Source organism: Diadema setosum, chromosome 7, assembly GCF_964275005.1.
Source record: "Diadema setosum chromosome 7, eeDiaSeto1, whole genome shotgun sequence".
Taxonomy (NCBI): Eukaryota; Metazoa; Echinodermata; class Echinoidea; order Diadematoida; family Diadematidae; genus Diadema; species Diadema setosum.
In genome coordinates this window covers 37,334,642-37,360,227 of record NC_092691.1, presented here as the reverse complement: position 1 = coordinate 37,360,227, position 25,586 = coordinate 37,334,642, and the positions used below count along the sequence as shown (strand labels likewise).

At 38.8% G+C, this 25,586-nt stretch overlaps 1 protein-coding gene across 1 annotated transcript in view; it reads right to left on the bottom strand.

The window, feature by feature from the left end:
* LOC140231217 (uncharacterized) overlaps window positions 1–25,586 on the bottom strand; it is a 209,337-nt gene that overhangs the window by 60,039 nt on the left and 123,712 nt on the right. Inside the window, exons 15-22 of the mRNA XM_072311362.1 lie at window positions 17,086–17,262; window positions 16,421–16,457; window positions 13,494–13,595; window positions 12,184–12,339; window positions 6,964–7,094; window positions 5,762–5,844; window positions 2,140–2,320; window positions 372–454 (exon numbers count right to left, since the gene is read on the bottom strand). Coding sequence (XP_072167463.1) covers window positions 372–454; window positions 2,140–2,320; window positions 5,762–5,844; window positions 6,964–7,094; window positions 12,184–12,339; window positions 13,494–13,595; window positions 16,421–16,457; window positions 17,086–17,262 — 950 coding nt within the window. The remainder of the gene's footprint in view (window positions 1–371; window positions 455–2,139; window positions 2,321–5,761; window positions 5,845–6,963; window positions 7,095–12,183; window positions 12,340–13,493; window positions 13,596–16,420; window positions 16,458–17,085; window positions 17,263–25,586) is intronic.

The window sequence follows — 25,586 nt, the reverse complement described above, 5'->3', positions numbered from 1 at the left end:
GACAACAGCTCACACCAAATTTGTGGTAATCACAGGACAACAGCTCACATCAAATTTTTCCAGCTTGGAAGCAGCAGTAAAGACGTTCAATCAGAATACGGCCACCCATGTATATGGCCGACTGTCTTCATGATATACCATTCGAAAGACAGAATAAAATTGGGTAAAACTCTTCCAATATCTCTATGAAGTGAAAACCCATTTGCCTCCAATATTCAAAGATATAATCAACCTTTCTCTTCGGGAAGAAAATAAGCACACACACACACACACACAAAAAAAAAAACTCAACAACAACAAACAAACAAACAAGAACTAATCAACAATCAACGACAATGGAAATACAATAAAAAATGGCTAAGAGGACTCACCGACTTTGGGTGCTTGGTAAGCTTTGTACATGACGGGAGGTTGTCCTTGCATGAACTGTTGTTGTGGACACTGGCTTGACATACTGTATAAAGATTGGCAAATGAAGAGGACGTCATTGATTGTATGCATATTTTTTTCTTTTTTTTTTAAAGGGGAAATCCAGTCCAAATATAAGTAAATCTGATAAGAAAGAATAAAATAATACAAGTTCAAAGGTAAAATTTTGATCAAAATCGGGTGAAAAATAGTGTTATGACATTTTGAAGTTTCATTCATTTTTCAGGAAACAGTTCTTGAACGGTCAATATGAATATTCAAATGGCAAAGTGGGCATGCCATACCCTCACAACTTGCCATGTACTTTGTACATACAATTTTGACATTTCCAGTTTTTCATCCAAACGCAATTATGCCCGAAACTCAACTCCTGGTATATCCAACTGATCACTATTCTTAAATTATTCAACCAGGAACAACATCATGTTTCAGAATTTTTTGCCATTTTTTCGTACAGGATCACTGGAAAATTGTGAGGTTATGACATGATTAGCTCACTCATTTGCATATTTGTATCTACTGTACAAGATCTGTTATGCAGAAATTAGCAAAACTTCTAAATGTCTAACTTCCTTATTTTTCATCCGATTTCAGTCAAATTTTTACCATTGAACTTGTAAGATTTTACTCTTTTTAATCAGACTAACTTATATTTGGACTGTATTTCCCCTTTAATCTCTTTCTTTGCAGCTTTCCATATTACCAAGTCCTACTGCAGGTGCACCAATCGAGGAGTAAGCTATAACTTGATCATATCCCTGATAAATTCATGATGCAAAAACAGCTCTCATGAAATAAAAGAACAAGCCCAGGCAATGATCAACATAACTTTAAATGGAGTACAAACAGACAAACAGAATAGTAATAATCTTAGCAAAGTCATGGAACAAAATGAAGGGGAAAAAGTTCTGCAATATCAAGTTTTATACGGTTTCACCAAGCAGTGATCTTGGTCTCGGCTCGATAGGCAACTTCGCTGACATGACAGCATCAATTCACAACTCTCCCACTGGTTTGTGCAAATACAAGTAAATATTACAATTAAGTCATATTTCTTATCTATAATCTGGCCAAGTACTGCAATCCCTTCTCCCTAAAAGTCATCAATTTTTTAGGTAACATGTGTTCAGGTCGAATTTTTATATAATTCTGTATAAATTATATTTGATTTCACCAAATTACCACATGGACCACACTTCTCATATTACTCCATGGTATTCCACATTAGTCTGAGGTAGGGAACTGTACTTCTGAGGCTCATACATTGACAAATCAGCTGACACAGAGTGGCTGCATCGCTCATGGCAACTTGTCTTATCTACGATATCATGTCCTTTGACTCAAACCAACAAGTCTTGAACTTCTCGGGTATTGTCCTGGCCAAGTCTGACGTACACTAGGATTTAATCACAAATCCTTTCAAGGAAGCTAGGATGCTACCTGTTTTTCCACACACTTGTTTCCTTCAAATGTCTTATTTCAATTGTAAGAGAACTGCTGAACAAATCCACCAACAAGATGCAGGGGAAAAAATAATATTTTGCGTCTCATCAACTGTGCAGAAATAAGGTTTCAAAAGATAATTTACTCTCACTGATGACATATAATGACCAGACCTCCTAGAAACATACAACACCAAAAACTTTCTTTTTTGGTAAAAGCTTCTTGCTCTGTTTTGTTAAAAGTCTCTACCCTGCTTAATTAACTCACTCTGACATTGTAGTGCTGCCTTATTCTGCAGGGGCTTCTCGCAGTAGTTGCACTTGGTGGAATTTGAAAATGATGAGTTGACAAACTGGTGCGGTCTGTAGAGTTCCTTCACTCTCTCCTTCTCCTTCTCTTTCTCCTTCTTCTCTTCCTTCTCCTTCTCCCTATCCTTCTCTTTTTCTTTCTGCAAAGGAAATCAAAGAAAAATGAGAAGAGAGTTTAATATGGATCTAGTGTTTCATTTGATATATACCAAATTCATGTTTATGTCCAGGCATTATACATGATTACAGACAACACCCCCCCCCCCACACACACACACACACACACACACATGTATACAGTAAAAGAAAAAAAATGACAACAAAATATACCTCGGAATCTAAATTTTGGGAAAAAGTCAATGTCAGACAACCAAAGAAACGAATACATGAATATATATTGTATGCAAGTAGGAAAAACCCTGGAAACAAAGTGATCCTACTGCACTCTGGAAAACACGTTGGAGGGCAGTGGCATGTTTACTGTGATTTCAAATTGCTACTTATCTTTTACACACCATTCCTGTGAGGAGTGACTTTCATCCAGAAGCAACTGCTGGATTCATAACATGGTCTACGTCATATTTTGGGTCTTTATCGCTTGCCATTCTTTGTTTGCTGATTGACACATACATTTGTACGCTGGAGTGCTTTCACTGCCTAGTACTGGCGCAGAGGTCTAGAAACTAATTGCCAATGAATAGAGATTAGCTAATCCCACTAATCACTATTACGTCACCATGGCCTTCCTGTCAACTGAGACACATTGTTGCATCTGAGTTGGCTTGCTAATCCACATAGATTGTATAACTTCAAGAAGTTTGGACAGATTGATTGAATATTGATGAAAAAAAGCATTACAAGTAATAAGTCACAGGTCTAAGCACATAAGGGTTAAGTTCAACCAGAAAGAAAGGGAAGATTCTCTTTTCACTAAACTGTATCTGAACAAGAAATTGTGAGCGTGTGTGTGTGTGGGGGGGGGGGGGGGGGAGGGGCACTGACTAATATTTGAAGTGTTTTCTGGTTGTATGAATAAACACTGAGTCCTCCCGTCATACATATCTGACAACTTGACAGTCATCAAATGTGACATTCATTGACAATGCCGTCATCATCGGTGGCGGAGAGTCCCAAGACCCATCAGAGTCCCCCTTTTATACCCCCTCCTCCCCATCTACCACCTGCTGCTCTCAAAGAGGGGGGCAGCAGCCTTCATGGTGCAGCACACTACGAAGGGTGTGTCTAGGTTGGCAGTGCCGCACAATGCTACCGTAGAAGTGGCTCAGACACAGCAAGATTTTATCTTGTAGCTCCATAATTTTGATGGTAGGACTGCCAGCTGTTTTCGTCAATATCTCCTCATAAGTTTCCACAGCCCCTCTCGCTGGGGCCAAATTAATTTCCACTCATCGTTTGCAAGGAGGATGAGTCAGCGTCTCTTTGAAACAATGAGTACAGCTCCTCCGGGCTCCTCCCTATCCCCTTCTGACTGGATCAACCAAAGCAACTAGGGATATATCTGTGCACGTACCCTGGTGGCTTACACCAACAGGCAGCCGAGTCACCCTTAACCCGTTCCATACTGAATTCTGAAATGCACATAGACTTAATGCGCAGACCACCAGGTTCCCATACGAAATGGGTTAACAGCCGATTGCTGCTGCGAGGTTGGGGATTGGAGCAGGTATAGGCACTCGTTGTACCCCAACAGTGACAACTCATGCGGTAACAGATTTCCTACATTGAACTCTGGTACTGAAGTGACATAACAGCCATGCAATACATTACGCCATTCATCTTCAAGATGACTGAAAGGATCACTACAGGTGACCTGGCATGTATACTAATTCAATGTTAACTTTCATGACTGCTGAATATGGCACACTCCTTCCCATGCTTCACAGAAACTAGTGATAAAACTTTCACATCCCATTGTTCGAACAAGGTTATGAACTAGGAAAAGCTTGCTTCAAGGGCAAGTACTCATTAAAGCTAAAACATAGTTCTCAAAAGTGGCTCAAAATTCATTTTCTACTGTTTGGAATTTGGTTGCAATACATTGCAAGGGTCTACCAAGAAAGATGTTTAACTGGCTGATGTGATTTGCCAGGCTGATGAATTGTTTTGGAGTATTTTGAGATCAAAAGTGTGGAATGATTTTGATCATATGCATTATACAACTTTAATTCCAGAAGAGCCCTCCTTGTTCGGCATTGTGGGTAGGTAGAACATTACGTGATCATTGATTGTGCCCTAGCAATCATATTTATTCAAACAAGCTGCACATAATTCACTCTGGAGCGGAAGATCGATGGATACTTCAGTGGCTCATTTGTCAATCATCAGTAATGAAAAATTCCAAGCAACCACTATCAGGTTTGAGCTAAGATTGCAGTACTTCCAGCGTACCTTTTTGGTAAATATTTTGCATTTTCATTGTCACCTGAACTAAAATCAAGTTATTACAGTTATTTCACACATGCATACCATATGAGTGTGTATGTGATGAAGCAATAATTGACAATTCTGCAGGCAAAGAAGAATTTTGTTTTCACTATGGAGATACACATGTGGCAACTTCTACTTCTGCTGACATTCATGTTCAATGTCCTCAAAAGTTGTGTGCAAGGAATTCTCATACTTGTTTTAGAGTGAACTTTTTCCATCCCCACATTATGCACAGATCAGATGCAATACAGGGAAACAAATTTACAATGAGGCCCAGGATTTAGCTCATTCAATGCTTAAAAAATTCACAAATGATTACACTGGTATCAAAGAGAGTGATTCATATGAAATAATCAATCCATTACAATAAAATACTTCAACCATTGTGTCTGAACAGAAACCGTCTCCCTGAACATACAAATAATTATCAAAAGTATTTTGTTTTCAAGAAATAAGCCAAATACAAATTATTAGGTTTTTAATATCATTGTGAAATGTGTCAATGGCAAAAAAAAAAAATAAATAAATAAATAAATAAATAAAAATAAATAAATAAATATGAAACTTCATGTACAATGTCAAACCGCCAGAATGGTCACAATTAAATGGTTAATGTCAATTTTCACTTATGCGTCACTGACCTTTTATATGGAAATGAGAGCTAACATACTACACCAAATGCACAAAACTCTTAATCAGTGGGGAAGTCTGCCTATTCTTTACAAATTGATGATAAAACAGAATTAACCATCGTTTCTGCTTAACTTTACTTGGCTGCCATTCTACGACTCATATGTTGTTCTTCACACATTCACAACTGGTACTCTGTGCGTGAGCATGTAGGTTGCTTAATCCTTTCTACTTTGTATGTTTGCCCATACGTCACAGGAAATGCACTTTTTTTTTCATGACGGGGACGACTTAACTCTATGTGGAATCAAATTTATGGAAGCACATGCAAGCTACAAGGTTGCAATTTTGAGAAATTTGGCAGGCACCACATGGGAATTCCCACGCACTTGGAAAACCATGACAGCTATCACTTTCAAAGGTACTACCTCAAGTCCATCTTTCCCACTGTGGGAATTTTATGTGACAGTCTTTATTCCAAACACGGCCGAATGCTACCTTACCTTCTTTTCTCTCCTTTGGCCGCCCACCTTGAGAAAACTAAGTTTCCTTAAGACTGAGGTCCTTCCTGGCTCCATGACATTCGCTGGATGGGGGGGAAAAAAAGAGAAAAATACCCTTTGCACGGCTGCCAACACTTTTGCATCCAAATTCGGGGCGATTCCAAAGAGCAAACGGGGAGATACCTGCAAATGTTTCATGCATCTCAATGGGCAAAAGTGATCCCCAATTCCAGGATATTTCTTAAATTTCTACCACCTGTAAATGAGGAGATAATGAAGTTTTCAGAAAGCCTTCCGTAGAACCAGAGAGACTTGCCAGCTCTAAAGTATCACTCCCTGGCTAAACATCATTACATCATGATAAGGGGAAAAGTGGTGACAAAACATGTGATTCCCTTTGCCATCTAAATACTTTGCTCAAGAAGTAGTAGGTATAATCTTCACCACAGAATTTGCACTTCATAAAAATATCTTGCATTGGTCACAATGTCATGATATTGACTTTTATGTGGAAATACAATCATATACCACCAAAACCCGGGACTGTATAATACCACAACAAATACTCTCACTGCAGATGAAATACATGTATTGTCACATCTAAGAAACTTCTTTATTATTTAAGGTCTCTTTTCAAACCTGTGCCCTTTTTTACTCTTTTTTGATTTTTTTTTCAGGGCTCTGAGCATCAACAGTTCACCAGTGGCTTACGACATTCAAACATTCCAAGAGTAGCTGACACTTGCAGGACTTGTCTTGACTGACAGAGGCAAGCCATGAAGTCAAGCAATTCACTTTTTGAGTTTCAAACAGGATCATCGATGGATATCATGTACATTGTATGACTTGCACGCATAGACTTTCATTTGACACTTCTTTTTTTTTCTATATTTCTTTGCACAACACCTTCAAGTTTAGAAAGATGTCTTTTGACCCCATTCACTATAAACAGCATTGTACCTTCCTTCTGGCTACATTTTGTTTCCGTGGTAACCACCATTTGGAGGAATGTTAAACTTCAGTTGCCAGTCTGGGCAACATGACATGACGTCATTTGGAGCATGGGTGCATGCGTACAAAAGTTTTGAAAGTGTAAAGCACATCCTGCTCATTCACACTCCCGCTTATGCACACTCTCTGCGATTGGGCAGCACTCTCAAAGTACTCGGCATCCTACGCTCGCGGACTCTCTAAAATCTCACCTGATTGCTGGAGAGAATTCTCATCGGTGAAATTCAGCGGATCCGCGAGGAATTCCGTGAGTGAGAGTCGCGCCTGCCTCCTGCGTTCCGCCGTTAGTGAGCTGTGTCCGCCCGATTCATCGTTCTCGGAGCTGAAAATTAGGAAGATGCCACCGAGTGGAATGAGAACAATGTTCATGTCCTCCCGTTTCCATGGAAACGGGATTTCCCAAGGTTTCAGTCTTCCTATCCTTACAATGCCTGATGATTTGAAACCTTACAGGAAGATAATCTTGCCCATTGTATGGATGTTTCTTACTGACATTTTGCAAACAAAACAGAGTTTCCACCTGTATAAGTTCAAACATCAGAAACAGTTCATTTGTATGAGACTCATGCCTCCAGCCTACGGATGAAAATTTTTTCATCAGTAATGAACAACACTGTTGAGTAGAGAATGTTCAGTGTTGATATCAAAGCTAAATTAACCAAAAAGCCGTTATAAATTTAACCAATGATAGTTTTCACCAATATATCATTAGCAGATTCTGACATCAAAATTGCTCAATCTTCAACACCTCAGAAGTTTTAGTTTTCACTGCGAATCTGACAAGGCAAAAGACTGCTGCAATATGAATCATGATTTCACTTGTATGTAAGTTTGTACCTGGAAATTACCTGTGCTGTGAGAACACACTAGCAACAAGGGAAAAAAAAAGCATGAAAACTTCTCGAAAACATTAGATGCCCAACACCAAACAAACCTGACAGACATAGAGATACGACAAAGAGCAGGACAAGATATAAAGTGCACTCTAAGATCGAACACTACTAAGTCCAGATGCGTGGGTGCAGTACAACGACAGTTGTCACCATACATACATTGATGTGTATCTTATATAACTGCAGGTTGCATAGTTCATAGTACCACCACAGAAGTGACGCAGGGAATGAAAGCATTCTCATTGATGGGTATGAAAGCTGAAAGGCAAACTGCGAAGCACAAAGTGAAAAAAAGTGGAAGTACTATACTATAAGTGATGCAAAAACACAAAACATACAAAAAGCAAGCAAGCAAAACTCAATTACAACTGTTGCACTGAGAAGATATACAGTACAGAACACTTAAAACAGAACAGTGTTCTTGAGAAAGATGAGAACATTTGAATCACAATGAATTTTGTGTGAAGCAACAGCACAAAAGGAAATCAGACAATACATGATCTGTAATTGAAATTTAGAGCAAAGAAATACACTGTACTTGATCTTTTTTGATAACTACACAACACACTTCTTTTGCGCGTGTGTGTGTACTTTTTGCTGAAACAGAATTGAAGTACGGTGTAGAAGGATTATCAAATGCACTTTTTGACCTGAGAACCCATATATTTATTTTGGTATCATTGACTTCATACATGCTACTGGACTGTGATATGTTGATTTGTATATCCCTTGTTCAACAAGGCTGGAAAGCACTATTTGGGAAGGTGTGACAATAATTGATGTAATCACTTTGTGTGATTTTTGCCTGGCTTTTGCCTTCTCTTTGATACTGGATGACATCCCTCATTCATTTTAATCTTATTTGTTTGAGTGTTGAGCGAAATATATGGTCTTTCAGTAGTCTTTCTGTTATCAAAAGTCAGCACAGCAATCAAAACATTGTTTGTATGTGCAACAAACACAGGACAAGTAGACGAACATCTCTCAGTTACACAGTAATTCACAGGATTTAATTTAGTATGATGTTTGTCATTAAAAGATGTCATTTGATACACACTTATCTGCATATTCTTTTGTCCTCTGCACAAAACTGTTCACACGCTTGCTAACAAAACTTTTAACATATGCACTTTACGTATGATCATATGATCTCTGATCTTTATTTGGTGTTTGATTGTAAACTCATGAATAACTCAGGTTCCTATAAAAACATAGAAAACCTGAATGATTTTTAGGTTCAGTGTGCAAGCTGTGAGTACTTGAATAAGCAATGATACATGAGAGTGGATGATACTTTGATGCTCAGTGTGTGGATACAAATACCTTAACATGGCAACTTGTGGTAGTGGTAACGAAAGTACAATGTATTTGTGTCTGAGGCAACAATGACATAACTTGTCAGACTGGACAAAATGTCATCACGATCATTCACAACTTCCGAAGAATATGATTACAAAGGGCCCCTTCTCTTTGTTATCACTTTTCTGTGGGACTAACCGCATCTACACTTGTATCATCCAAGTTGAAATGACCCAAGTTTTCTTTCATTTCTGTGCATGAAAGCAATTGGATTGACATGGTCACAGCACAGATTCCCAAACAACTCAATGACATTATTTTAGATATCTTTATAATTTCATAAACCATGGACTACTTACAATATAAACTCTATGAAATCTGTTGTTTAAAGTTACAGAATTTACAATGCCAGTAGCTCACAACATGTGACCGAAGGCCGAGTATGAAAAAGAACAGGATACCACTAATTAGTTGTTTCCATATCAAACAAGAGCCCTTTTCATATGCACCCCCTTTAATCCTAATCCCATGCAATTCAGAGGGGAACACTTGCACCGCCCTTAAAATCCATTGTCTAGCGCCTAATCTTTTCAGCAGGTCCCTGTAATCACACTCTGACACAAGGGAAATGAGATATTTTCAACTAGTTCCTGAATTGCTTACATGGCTAGAGTTCCATTGGCTATGATGACCACTTTGCACTAGTTATCAAATCAATAAATTTATATCCTGTTTCAGCTATTTCACTGTTCTGATCCAACAGCCATTCTATTGCACCCTTCTATATTTGCCAGAAAATGCCAAAAAAAAAAAAAAAATTTGTTTCAGAGAAATTTGTTTCAAAGTGTCAATATCACGACAAAAAGTCCATAAATTTTCAAGCATACATTCTACATGTATTTTCAGAATAGAATGGTAAAATTGATTGTATCCTTTCTCATAAATTAACACTGTAACTTAAAAAAAAACAACAACAACAAACCCAAATGAATGAAAGAGATGTTCTGTTTCTCAAAACATCTATTGATGAAAAGTTGTCATATCCTTCTGTTCAGATAAACAACTTCAGATTTCACGTCACCTTACGACATGGTGTGAAAGTGGTATCACACCTTTAACACTCTTTACTCTGTTCCTTCCTTCCTTCCCAATAAAATGCCCATATGAGAATAAACTTACATTGACCCTCCCAGAGAGAGCAGCATAAACCCTCCTTCAATGTAGGCCTAATTCAAACAGAACTTGTGAAGGTTCCCCCTCCCCCACACCAACTGTAAGATTTCATGACAGGACTCTCAATTTGATGTCTGGAATTAGCCATTGCAGATACATTAGTAACACAAGTATTTGCAGATAACATAACTTTTCATACATGTACGTCTACGGCATGCAAGTCTCAAATATTATCTACAAAACAGTTCACGTAAGTGACCGTGACCTTGGCCTTCCCATCCAAACCTCCACCCTACAGATTTACTTTGAAAAACTTACAAAATGCCACCAATGTCGACTGGAGAGCATAACCTCACAGTCAAATCTCATTCTCAGATTGTGGTTTATATCAGAAATGGATTCAGCTGAAAAGATGACTATTGTATTCTTGATCACTTGTGGCATCTTTCAGCCTCTGTAAGCGGAGAGTTTCTAGCTTATCTCAAACATACCCAATTGTACAAATATAAATCCCCCAAATCGGATGGAGTAATATTGTAATTAAAATAGCACACTCAGGCATAACATTTGTCACTCAAAGATCAAAAGAGCACTGTGATAATGTCAAGTGATTTTGCTGTAATTTGTGAACTTGTATGATGAAATATGATGGTTACAATTCAAAATACAATTGTATGTACAGTGACATGATTTACAGTGTACCACTGTGCTTTTTCTTTGCACTGCATTCCACATGAACATTTGTACAAATAACAGAGGAGAAATGTTACAAATTTCAACTGGCAGTAATTCATATGCACTTTCTACGCCAGTCACATTCAAATGAGCTATTGCTGAAAACAAATTTCCAACTATTAAAAAGCATCAGATATTGAGAATAGAAAATAAACAACAGATTTTCATGCAATGATGCAATATAGCCAATCCAAGAGACAGAACAGATAAATTTGTTGACTACTGAAAATGCTGGCAAAAGAGAAAAAGCGCTTAGAGAGTACCCAGGGTATCACCATCAAACAAAGAAAGAATGCAGAGTTCAAAGCTTAAACATATCACTGTGAACAATTTGTAGTTACAACTGGACGATATATTATACAATGTGTAGTGACTTGGGGTGACAGCAGAACAGGAGTATGCAGGTGAGTGGAGTGGACCTGTAGTGATTGTAGTATGTACACGGCATGAGCCCTATTGAAGGCCTTTTGCGCTCTGATTCTGACCAAACCAATTCTGAGAGCTGTTTGGTTACCCAAGGCTTGCTGTGCTGCATTTTCCTTTCAGACATGGAAAAAAAAAAACTATGAAAACCCAACAACAATTCCAACACTAATATTAATTATTATCATTTTTTTTTTTTTTTTTTTAAGATGAGGCAGGCTTTACTTCATTCTGCTTCAATGTCTTTGATCATGATTGGATGATGGTGCAATATTGAAAGGAAATTATAAATTACAGTGGAATTTATGGGCACAATGAAGTAGCCTGCACAGAAACTACAAATTCACATTACTAATTCCACTGCCAATTCTTCATTTCACAGAACAATTTATTCTTATCTTTATCAAAATACTTAGTCTAACCTTGTTCCCAAAACCACTAGTTATCTTGAAACCTACATAAATGGGCCCCTATCTCAAAGTAGAAAAACCTCCTACATGGACAGAGTGTGATAAAGTCTGTAGTAATATCATGTTCAGGCAAAATTCATTTCATCAAATTGGTAAAAATATCAAATTCATAGGATTAACGCAGCAGCAATCTTTGAGGATCTAGATAATAGGATAAATAAAACTTGACATGATCAGAACCAGGATGCCAGTATGGCCTCATATGGAACATCATTGGTCAGAGTCTGTGTGCAAGGGCTTTGAGTAAATTGATCATAGTGTTCATTGTACATTGTAAAGAATAGATCAGTGTGAAAAGGGGTCGTGGTGGGGGAGTCTGATGAACTTTGTGTGGATGTGTGTCGTGCATCTCTGAGGTATTGAAATAATGGGGCGAGACAGAGAGAGAGATTGAACAATTTGGCGTGCACAGACTTACAAGTAATCATACTCCTCGTCTTCCTCCTCCGAATCAACGATTCTGAAGAAAGCGATCTGCTTCAGGGGATCTACTGGGGGCCTTTGGGCAGCAAGTGGGCAGGGTGGGTGTGTGTGTGCAAAGAAAATGAAGAGCTCAGGTGCACACAGTGAAGTACACACAATGCGCATTAGGTGCAAGCAAAAGCAGATTTTACGCAACATACAAAAACACAAGTGTACAGTCTATACACCACACTGTTAGGTGAAAATAACCACATCCCACGAAGTGTACATGAACCCGTATGTCAAAACCTTCTCAATGCACTCAGTTATGCAACAAAATTGTGTGTGCAATGATACACTGTATGTATCCCAGGTATATTACCCACTGTGATAATGGCAGAGAACTACTCAAAATTCATACCATTAATGATAAATCCTGAACTGTGTTCAGGTAATTATGCAGGTCTTTGTCATGGGTTGGTCGATACAATGTACTTACGATTAGTTTTCAATCAAACTTTACATTACAAATTTTTAACAATATGACATTTGTGATCTGTTCACAATAGGCACGCAACTCTCAAGTTTTTATGCTATCAGCATATGTAAAGTTCATAAATGGTACACCTATTTTAATGATTTTTTTCAGCCACATCACAAAGTTAATTACCAGTTGTCCCGGAAATTTAGGATAACAAATGGTAGCAAAATTATTCTCAAATTTACATTTCTATATGCAGGCTATCAGCGCGTAAATGCAGTTACAATGCCCTTTTCTAATATCACGATTCAAATTGTTTTTCCTCCTCTTAATCTTCTACAAATTAATCATAGATTAAAAGATCCTGCACATTTTATGCCGGTGCAGTTCCCCCCCCCCCCCCTCAAAAAAAAAAAAAAGAATACAGGAGAGACAAAGATGTAAATGTGTTCCTTTCTTCTTTTTTTGAACTTTTCTTTTGTTCAGGTATCCATACTAGACCAACCTCTTTCAGACTTTATTACTATGACTCATGGGAGGTGCAAACGTTGATCACTCAATAAGAAAAAATGTGGTTTTCAGCTGCCTGAACACAAAGGGTATACACTGTATACAAGAGTTGAATCATGTTTCTATTTGGACACACAAAGATGTTAAGCCACCTGTTGCCCAAGGGAGAACTTTCCAAACAATCTGCACACGCTTGAAAGTTAGAGAGGAAGTGCCAGCTAAGAATGAAAGATGGGCCATGTGTTAAATGTAAGTAAAAGCAATTGCAAAGTCTGTGTGCTGGAGTATAGGAGTGGACACACAAAGACACTCGTTGGACTGGCGAGAGCATTTACCCCTCTTCCATCTCCATCTCTTCCTCCTCCTCATCCTCCTCCTCTTCATCTCCTTCATCCTCCTCCTGTAACCCCTCCAACTCACTTCTGAGGATTTCATAACTACACCACAGCATGCGGAAAAAGGAGTGCGGGCAAGGGGTTATTCTAATTAATCTTGCCACCCTTTACTCCGGCTTCACGCTTTGACTCAATTTTTTTTTTTTTTTTTATATGAAATAATCCCAAAGTCCCCTCACTCAAGGTGATTTTGCTGATAATGCCTGCCATGATTTCTTTTGAATATATACCTCTTTTCCTCACACACAGAAATGTGCTAAATTCCATACAAAGGGAAGTCAAATAATACATGAAGGCTCCCACTGATCGTGCTTTGGAGTGACTTTACTGCTTTACTGCATTAACACCCATGTAACAGGTTGCGAAGGAAGAGGAATAAATAATTAACATTTCTGGGTTTTTGTGTGTTCACACAAACATTCATGAAGAAATTGATGATTAGCTCAACAAACTAGTTCAACAAAAGATCAAAAGTAAACAAGGAATTCCATGGCTGCATAACAATTCATATAATCGTATTCCTTCATATTGTATTCCTTTAATGACAAAACACTGTTTAACATTTCATTTGCATTGTGAGAGAAAGCCTGTGGGATCTATCATCCCCCCCCCTTCCCCTCCCAGCCCTTTTTAGGATGATACACAACCTACGTAGCTAAACTGGAATAACTACAAGTCTTTGGTCCCTTTCATCTGTTCAAGAAACACGAGGAGTGCAGCGAAAAAGCTGTAGAGAGCATGAGGCGTTAGCATGGCAAGTATCTGACAGCCCTTTCATTTGGTTTTGTTATGCATAGCTCTGCTTCACTTTGCTTTGTTTTGCTTCGCTTTGCTTTGCATGGTAAGGAGCACCCAGCAAAGCTTTGTACACTATTAAAATGGAAGTCACAGTTACAATCTACAACTAGCTTTAAATCATATAGGATAATGGTAAAGTATTTTATGGTATTGAATACTCCCTTTGCTTTTTACTGTCATATATATCTAACAGATTTACACTTAGAGGTTGTGTATACTATTTTATTGTAGAAAAACGATATAGATTTTAACTTGAACTTGAACACAGCCTCTAATTCTCTGTGTCTCTCCAATCTACCCAACATACAATAGTCATCTGCGTATGGGACGAGTATTTCCCTAATATGTGCTAAAAATGCATCCCACAAAGCAGTAGGGGAAAAAATGTAAACGTAAGGTTAAACTTGTTTAACCTTCACATCACACCATCTTTCCAATTTATCTCAGCTGTATTCTTTAATTCCCAATTTTAAGAGGGGGGGGGGAATTCTACACAATCATTATTTGACGTCATAATTTGGCAAGGACACCCTCACACTTGCACGTGTGTGTTCGTCACAGGAGTTGGGGTGGAGGTTGAATAATGTTGCGTGTCTTGATGCACTGATATTTAGGTGACTACACATTTTTCCTTCTTTACCCTGCTTAATGGACACTTAGGAGATAATAAAAATGGATTAGCCATCCCGTGACACAGATTATGGGAGTTTAACGTACAATGGGAAAGCAGGTAGGGATGGGGGAATATTAAGGTCATATAGAAATTAGAGCAAAGGAAGGGTCTATACACATAGTATGCCGTTTGTGTTTGCCAAGGTGTTACATAGCTGGTATGGGATTCACAGAAGATTGTCCCATTTGGGTGGGATAAAACACATGTTGTCAGGGCACGGTGTTTGGCACAGGGACATAATGCTGTCACGCAAATATTGTATGAAGCATACAGATTTTGCAGCCACACGCTTTTATACTTCAGCTCAGTGTGCACACAACATTTATAAGCTGTACTCAAAAGCTGCAACAAATTGAGTGCATCAAGTGTATACATAACCAGTCACACACTGCCCGAATGAAGTTGCAAACACTATCTCTAAGATAATGGCAAAATAAGGGGATTAGAAATGTATGCCAGAGAATTATGAACTCTTCCATTTGTAACAAAAAAAAAAAAGTCTGATTTCTTCATAGCCTCCTGTCTGAATCTTGGAGACAAAGGACGCATTCCAACTCAGAACTTCATGTTTTCATGAAGCATATTACTCTGTGTTTTGGATGGACACTTCATGCTTACTTGCTGAATCTCTTCCTTGTTTCACTCCACTGTAATTTCAGAGGCAATTTTCTCAAAGCAGTGTTTACATTTCATATTGGGGCCAATTATTTCAGCACTTCTGCAGAAAGTTTATGGAATAAAGTGGGACAAATTATATCCCCTAGAAATCTTTTGGAGACAGAAAAATTCAAAAGTTCTGAATAAAAAGGCTCGCGCACAACTCCATTGGGCTTTCGTGGTGACGGGTCATATATACACATGATATTTGTACATAGATTGATGCGTGTGTGCATTTGGAGTGCTTTTCCATTTCAATATGCCTGTGCACTGTCCAAATTTACCAATTTTCACTTGCTAGGAAAGTTGTAAATTGGACTGGGACACACTATACACAGAGCCACTAGTCTCTACAAGCAGTACATCATTCCTAGGGTGACAAGACCTCGTATCTCAATTGGCATATATCTAAAAACCCTCCTACATTGTGTACAATGTAACTCAATTTTGAACAAATCATATATATTGATTTGGGTTTTCCAGCTTTCACAATTATCAATATAATCCCAAACAATGTTTCTGCGTTACCTTATATCAACACTGATGTTACTCTGCAAAAATGTTTCAAAAAAGGAAAAGCATTTTCGCTCTCCTGAAAATTCATCACTTTTCATTTTTGAGACATGAGGTCTTGTCACCCCTAGGGACGATATATTGTATAAACATAGCTTCAAGATTTCCATAATATGTATTTGTGGGTGACAAAAAAACAAAATAATCCTTGGGAAGGCATACTCACAGTCGGGTATCATGCATAGACGCACTTCGCTGTTTTCCTGCAAAACAAGGCAAAAAGAACAAAGTTACCCACATTTATGGGTGCCACAGCTCATTGTAAAACTTATGTACATTACTTTCCTCTTTTCATTAATAATACCATTCACATCTTAAAACAAGAATCCATCCACATATCATGATACCATTGTTCCTCTGGCATTATACATCATATCAAATTTACGTTCCCCCATAAACATTTTATGACTGTCTAACTATAATGGGAAAATAATAGATTATCTCACAGTGGCACACTTTGATATGACACATGTGCAACTCTCTGCATTATCTCAAAAAGAAAATCTGCGAAAATCTTTACTTTCCCAAACCCATATTATATCATTCATAGTTGAAGCAAATACCTTATTATAAAAAAATTTATATACTTTCAATTCTTTTGTCCCCCTTAATAATTCAGAATTATCATCTACAAAAGATAACTCAAAATAGAGAAGATTTTGTAGTTATTCCCAAATGTATCCCTGCATCTTCTTTCAAAGATTAGTATTCATGTTTATTAGTTGCAAAATTACATCATTATTCTATGGGGGGAGGGGTGGAAGAGATGAAAAGATGGGTTTTGGAGGAACACAGAGAGAGAAAAAACAAATTGGAGGAGATGATTCATACGAGTTTGTTCTGTTTGCAGGTTGTGCTTCTGCCGACGAACCACCGGTATGTTTTGGGCACTGGGTGAGGACTTGGCCGATGAGGAAGAAGAGTTAGCATTGTTTGCTGGTAGGGCACCCCCTTTGCCATCTAACCCATATCCATCATTCTGTTTCTGTAATGGATAAATAGAAAACCAAAAGAAAGAAACACACACACAATGCAAATTAAAAATGTGGGCAAAGTTTGGGAACACAAACTGTGTGATATACTTTACTGCAATAAACATTTTCTTTTTCTACTTGTGGCCATCTAAAGACATACAGGTGTTGGAACATGTTACCATGATATGACTTTTTTTCCCTTTTTTGATTGAACAACTCACGGTTATGTCTATACAACAACAAAAAAAAAACAAAAAAACAACAACAACAACAATTATAACAACAAACAAAACAAAACAAAGTGGAAAAAAATGTATTCAGCTCTTTATATGTGAGGGCAAAAATGAAGCCAGTTACATTAAAAATGCCTACAAGTGTTCTTATTCTCTCTTATCTCTCAGAATAGGCATACTTTATTTGAAGCAAATTTGATTCCTAAACAAGGACAACAGTCCTGACGATGTATGGAAAGTCAAGTTTGTAAGATGACAACTCTACGAGGATGCAATTGTTCTCCCAAGAAAGTTTGGAGTGTCTGAAATAGAATAAGATAATTATACACAGACACAGTTTTTTAGAGAGCACTGAGTTGTTCTGGTGCATGCGATATACTGCTGAGTGACAGGACAACAAACTGCGGCGCTACAAATTCAATCCACCGTCTCCAGGAAATTGGCTCTGGAGTGCCCCCCAGACGACATAATCGAACCTGGCCCAGGGGTGCTAAGAGGAACTTCCTCACCCCGGGCTAGGACCAACAGGGGGGACCTCCAATACTAAAGAGAGATTAAACCTTGCAAACTTTATCAAACAGCTGCCATGCATACACCCGGCTCAAGTCGAGAGCTGAAGCTAGTGATTTACATTCAATGAGAGGTATCGAGGGAAGACTTACATGTATAACGAGGAAAAGAGGTCTTGACATGGGAGTAGTATGTTTTAACTGAAGTGGAAAAAGAATCATGGTTGTAGTGATTTAAGTGATAGGAATAAAAATAGGAGCAAAAGTAATTGTAGTAGTAGTTGTAGTAGTAGTCGTAGTAGTAGTAGTAGTAGCTGTAGTAGTAGTCGTCGTCGTCGTAGTAGTAGCAGCAGCAGCAGCAGTAATACCACTACTACTACTACTACTAGTAGTAGTAGTAGTAGTAGTAGTAGTAGTAGTAGTAGTAGTAGTAGTAGTAGTAGTAGTAGTAGTAGTAGTAGTAGTAGTAGTAGTAGTAGTAGTAGTAGTATACTGCAGTAGTGGTAATAGCAGTTAAGTAGTAGACGTTCTAGAAGAACTAGTAGTGGTGATAGTAGAAGTAGTACTGTAGTAGTCATAGTACCATACAGTATAAGTAGTAGTAGTACTTGTAGTAGCAATAAAAGTAATAGCACTAGTAGAAGCATTAGAAGCAGTTGCAGCAATAGTACAAGTAGTAGTAAAAGTACAGAAAAGTCAATTGCAAGTAGTACTAGTAGCAGTAGTAGAAGTAGTAATAGTAGTAGTAGCAGTAGTAGCAGCAGTAGTAATAGCAATAGCAACACCAGTAGTTACTTAGGGTAGAAATTACAGGGACAGCTTATTGAATGAAATAATGAAAACAACAAATTTTCTAAGAAGAAATGATGAGAAAAATCCATTCTAACGAGGAAAATATCGCAACCTTCCGGGCGTGAAGGGCATAAGGCTGTGACTTGCAGTATGTCATTTGCCTTGTTCACGGCAGCTGCGGCATCTCAAACGCTTTCGTCCCGTCTCTCTCATCTCGTTTCATATTCGTGGTTTGACAAGTTGTGATAGACGAGGGTCTCCCATGGGAGTCTCATGGGTATCAATTCACACACAATGATACCCTTCATAGAGCTCAAGACTGGATGCCATCAGTCAAGGACTCAAACAACATAAACACTACAACAGGGTTTTGCCAAAAAAGTTGAGAAAGTCACGATGGGTTTGTGCTTGAAATTACTAGTGCTCCTCTTGTGCTCCAAACTCCCAACCTTCCCTTTACCTTCTTAAAAGTGTGTTAAAAACATCTCAATTCAGGCAAAAATAGTTCTAAACACTTGTGTGTTCAAAACCAATTGTATCTTATGAGGGTTTGATCATCAAAGCTTGAACAGAAATGAAAAAATATAAACTAGCAGAAAATACAGCTCTTGATGCAAATGAGAATGAATATGTTAGGGTAGAAAAGACAACCTTACTACCCACCACCCCCCCCCCCCTTGTGGAATACAATTTCTGTTCTTTTTAAAACTACATTGTACGAAATGATATTTTCAGATCAGCGCTTGATAGTTTCATGAAACTTTAATGTTTAATAATAATATTGATCTGACTGTTGATCAGCAGTAAGATTTATTCACCCCTTCGTCCGTGGTACCCCACCATTCCCCGCCTAAATCAAAGATCCGATCCCACCCCAAGCCTGAATGTTCGGCACTGTAATAAAATGGGATATAAAGACAGAATGTTGCATATCACACATTGTAGGGCTCCAAATATGCAGACTTGACTGTGTAGGGTTGTGGGTTGGGGGAGGGGGTATGGAAATGATCCATGGATTACGCATTTTATCAAGGCACAGCAGATCGGGGGAAAAGGCACCTGGCTTGGGATATGTAATCCACACAGACTGCTTGGAAACGGAGAAGGTAGGGGGGGGGGGTTCACATTGCAGAAGTTGGGAATAAATCACAACCTGGCCACCCTAGCCAGCAACGGTTGATGAAATTAGGCAGCACTTCCTTGAATTCCTGTATGAATGAATATTTCAGCCCCTGAAGTACACGTCGTTGTACCTCCGGCCTCACTTTGGGGGACATGCTATGCAAACCCTATGTAGTAGCTTTACACAAAACATGCCCGTAACTTTATGCGTGTAGTCCACCTGTAGTCACCTTAGTTTACCTTCATGGAAGCTTTCTTACTGGTTGGCAATTTGAAGGAAATTTGAAATATGGAAAGATCGCATCAGGACTCATTGATTTGTCTTTCTTGCTTTTTGTTAATTGGTTTGATTTTTTTTTTTGGGGGGGGGGCAGGGCAGAAAAGGAGAAATCAATTAAATATTCTCTGATGATATCAATTAAATATTCTCTGATGATATCTATCAAATGTTCTCTGATGATATCATTTCATTCAACAAGTTTAACGCCTCACATAAAACCTACAAAAGTTCTTGTCTAATTTCACCACATAGACAGAAAATCAACCGGGGGATCACCCATGGGCAAAGGATGAACCCATTTTTCCTCTCTCTTCCTTTCCTGCAAAACGGGGAGTATAATCTGGTGAGACCGCCGATCTCTCTCACGACGATGGTCAAAGAGGACAGATTCAATCAGCTCTGGCCGCTGCTCCTTAATGGATGTCGGTAATGGAAATTACGCCTTCTGTCTGGACTTTGCACCGGCTGCCCGAGGCAGCGGGAACACAGAGGCACCGTCCGAACGCATCACGATGTCCGGCCAGTACACTGCCAGCACCGAACGTTCACCGCTCAAACCATGCAAGAGGCAATTTGTGGCGGTCCTCTTGCTCCAAAGTCAAACTTCATTAACTTCTACCTACACCTTTTTTTTCCTTTTAATTTACATGCTTTATAATCATATAATGTGGAATCAAACAATAAAATATTCCATGGAGGGATGGTTAAGCATTCCCATTGACACAAAATTCAACAAATATGTAACAAAATTTCACTTGAAAAAAAAAGAAGAAAAAATCTTGCACAAAATATGACATTCAAATGGCCTCATGCAGTGATTGATGACTTGTAATGCTACAGATCAGTCATTCACTTTTTGTGCTATTTCATTACTGAAAACTTTTGAAATTGACACACACCGATATCTCTACCATCTGACGCGAGTCATGCAAGAGCAACAACAACAAAAAAAGCACAAAAGTCATCAACTTATAACACAATGTCACAAATCATACATACTACCAAGTCCTAACCTATCTTGGCGCATCTTTTCAATGTGGGTTACATCTCCAAAATTCTATCAAAGTATTTTTGTCCATCCAAGACAACTATCTACAAAATTGCAGCTACACATTATTCCCTGTGTGGTTGCAAGAACTACACGGGTGTTCACTATTAAAACCATCTTTTGAGTTACTTTAATTTAGGCACAAATTTCTCAAACTTACACATGGTAACCAAGACCGACAAGTTTAGTTTTGCATTCATTGAAAACATATGTAGTTTCTCCATGTTACACTCTAGCTGATACAGCAACACTTGTCGTGCAAGAATCCTACTTTCGGAGATGTGCAAAAAAATGCTAAGGGAATCACAACAAAAAAAAGCATTGAAGCACACATACACTGTGTATTCTTTGCTTTACCAAGCAGTGAGGCTACTCACTAGACATTGAACATAGGAGTATCACATGACATTAAGCGGTTGCCTTGGAAACCCAGTGGTTCTGAACAGTTCAGACTGACTCTACCATGTCTGTGTGTTCAGTCTCTTACATCTTGTAGGATGCTAGCTTTTGTAGCAGAATATAATACACCACCTTGCAGCTCAGGACATATACCTCTAGATGTAAAACTTTTTTTTTTTTTTTTGGAGGGGGAGGGGGTAGCTTTCCTATTTTCTCTGACTGCTCAAGATGCTTTCTGAAAACTTTTGACAGAGAGTCAGATGTCCTACTAGGTCTAGGGCAAGACCCATTTGCTTCAAATTCAGTGGATTCAGTTAAGTCTAGAGAACTACCTTGTGGAGGACTATTTAACCGTATAGGAGAAACTTGTTGTACAAAGTAGATTTCCTGAGACAAGAACATGCAATAATATCTGCAAAATTACACCATTTTAACTTGTTAATCAAACCAAGAGTCTTGATTTCTTTTTCTTTTCCTTTTTTTTTGAGACAAATTGCACATCGCCTTACCGTTCTTGAAAGAGTACGTTGTTACATGATCCAATGAGCGTATTTCCAAATAATATCCAAAAAGAGCGTGACACCATTCATCCGCAACGTTTATACAACTTCTCTAGCAAAGCGAACTCAGTTTGCCATAAAGACAACCAGCACTGCCACCATCAACACAGAAGCAAGTGAGACTATAAAAAAAACAAAGCTTTGCACACAAAGTTTGTCAGCGAGTCACGTCAACTCAACTACCACAGAAATTACAAAGTAGATGACACATCCCAGTATTGCCTGACTAATTGCCGGCCAGAGTACTACAAACGGCTGACTTTTCCCCCCCCTACTGCTGAACTACATGGCAACGATGAGAGGGGGAAGGAAGGATATTTCATTAGCCCCCCTCTCCCCACCCCCCCCCCCACCCCCACATACATACACCACTCATATATACTCAGGCAAATTTTAGCATGCAAGAGGAAGGGGCAAACTCAAGGGGGAGTTGGGACTGGGGACAGGTCTGAGAGGGAAGGGATAGTGTGAAGAAATGAACTTAGCTAGAGTAGGACGCGGGGGGGGGGGGGGGTTAAGTGGGGAAAGAAAGTTGAGAACAAAGTTCAAAATGAGGTGGAACATAATGGAGGGGTGGGGATGGGTAAGAGGAAATGGAAAGAGACTTTTTTTTTGGGGGGGGGGGGGTGGGTGGAACACTGATAGGAATATAGAAAGGGGCTGTCAAGCCAGTTGCTCCCGAGGTCTGTTCGAGGGCCAGAGTCCAAACAGATCAAATGGTGACACGGTGGCCGTGAAACAATGAAGGTATAAAGCACAGTGTGGGAGGCACAAGGGGAGACTACTTACGGCACAGGAATCCCTCCTGCTCAGCAGCGACTGATTATCGGGGGGAGGGGAAAGCGACAGGATGAAGAAATCAATGCTTTTCAGTTAAACAGAAGAAGAAGAACAAAAAATCTTAAAAGAATGCTCCCTATCCCCTCGCAGACTGGAGTGGGATAGGCACTTGGAAGAGGGGATGAGGGGACTAAGGAGGAAATGGTTACGACTCGTTATCACTTTCCAACAGTGATAGGACGGTCTTCGTTAGTGAAATACAAGCATACACATCTTGTCGACGCTCCATGCATAATCCTCCAAACGCTAAGACCCAGATTTGATGTCAGATCACATTCTAATTAGTGAATTAGTCCATTGCTATGCAGACCCTAATCCTAATGTATCTCTGCCCTGAAAGTGACCCACAGTTGTGACCAATCACAAACCTGTCTGAAGGCAGACTGGAGAAGAATGTACAAACTTACTGAATGGCATGGACATATTAGTTACTGCTGATCTGTATTAAAGGCCTCTTCTTTCTTTTTCCTAAACTTCAGATTCTTTCAGCTGATCTGGAAATCAGACCCAGCACATGGCATTGCATCTCAAAACATTTTCTATACGACAGTTTGTGACTGCCATACTCAAAACACACAAAAAGTTGCAGACTAAGATTTTTTGTAATAGACCAAAATATATCATTTGGGTTGACCAACTCATTTTTTTTTTTTTTTTTTACATTTGTCTTTTCCTATCGGATGCATCACAGCTACCTGCCATTCCAAACCATGCAACCTAGTGAGACCCTCTTTTTCACGAGAAATTCCCTTTTGTCGGGGGAAGAATAACCATTCTCGATCTCAACAAGATGCGGCAGCAATGCCCTAATCTGTACAGATAGATGAACAATACGAAAACCCGATGAATATTTCCTAGTAGTACCGTCAACTATACATCTTTTTTTTTCTTGGAAAACATTTCCAAGGGTCAAATCGGTGCAGCACGAGTAAGGAAATAATTTCCTTTTAAGTTATGCTGAACATAGGGCCCTTTATAAGATAAACTTGCTGTGTGTGCATAGTAAAAGTATACATATGAATTTAACCCTGATTTCGAGCATTATTTGCATAAAACTGGAATAGTCTTTATTAGATCATATGATTCATACATGTAATCAAGCATAAAAAAAAACAAACCATGAAACACTGGTTTTCACAGCATCATGGGAGTGCATGTATGTGATTGTGTGTCGTTGGGGGAGGGGTGGTTTGTGCCCCCCACCCTGAACCATTCTCAATATGCGTTTAAAAATTCTTATCTCGATAACGATTTCCCTTTGATAACGATAACGATTTCCCTTTAATATCAAGAGATAGCATGACCAATCATGATACTATGAAAACTAAATGTGCTGATTTGGTTCTGAGACTGGCAACTGCTGCTTGGTTACAGTAATATAAGATGGTACAATAGTTTGAGAGAAACAATATGTGAAAAAATGAAATGCCTTGTTACAGGTAATTTTCTGAAATACAACAATGCAAGCTCTGCTTAAGTTCAAAAGGTGTCTCTGTGAAATAAAACAATAATTCCTGAATTATCTTTATACATTACACGAATGTTACAGGTCAAGCATGGTGTTTGCACCATTTACATTGACAAACTGGAGAGTTACTATTCTTAACAGGGTCATTTTGAGTATCGACAATAGGAACCCTTGAATGCCATCACAGGGACAAAGAGAAGGGCTCCCCCTTGTGTTCTAACTTAGAATAGGCTGCATGGCAATTCTTTGCCATACAGATGGCTCCGTTCAGCGACAGAGGTTTGCCACACTTCACCACTTCACCTAGAAGCAGCGCTCTTTGATGCTTGCCAATCCAAGTTCCATTGTACACCCCTCCCCCCTCAAAACCCCCCCCAAAAAAAACACCAAACAAACAAACAAGACAATAGACCAGTTGGTAATTCCACTTTGCGCATGAGCAGAAACAGGTCATTTGTACCAACAGGCATTTCGGTTTGTAAATTCACCGAGATGAGTGGATCTGTGATGCTATAATTATTCAAGTGATCCTTATCTAAATGGTGCTTGCCAGCACATCCACCTGACAGCAAGAATGGTATTTTGCAATATAAAAGGAAATAGGCTGTTATTGCATTCAATACAAAGCAATGAAATGGATGCCTGCTAAATTGTCAACTGATGGAGTATTCTGATCACCTGCTCTAAACGCGAGATAATTCTTTGTTTGAACATATTCCATAAATTGTTACGTCGGGCAAGCTTATGCATTATGCCGCTTTGAAAACGAGTGAAGTGCCTTACCAAGTGAGAAAAGAGAAAGGTCATTTGTACCAATGCATACATGAGCTAATTACAAACTGGCTTATTATAACATCCCCAAGAATATACTGCCTCTCAAGAATGTAGAGTACATATCCTTAATGGCTTTGCAGGCTTGAAATGGAGACAAATTCACCTGTCTTAACTTGAAAGAAGTTTGACCAACTGGAAAGTTGAAAAGGGAATTAAATATGATACTACAGCAACCATCACAATGCAACATCATCGACAAGGTTGTCTGAAAATGTGCATATCCACTTATATCACAGCAGTATTGTGTTACGTCTTTTCTGCCCAACATGACAC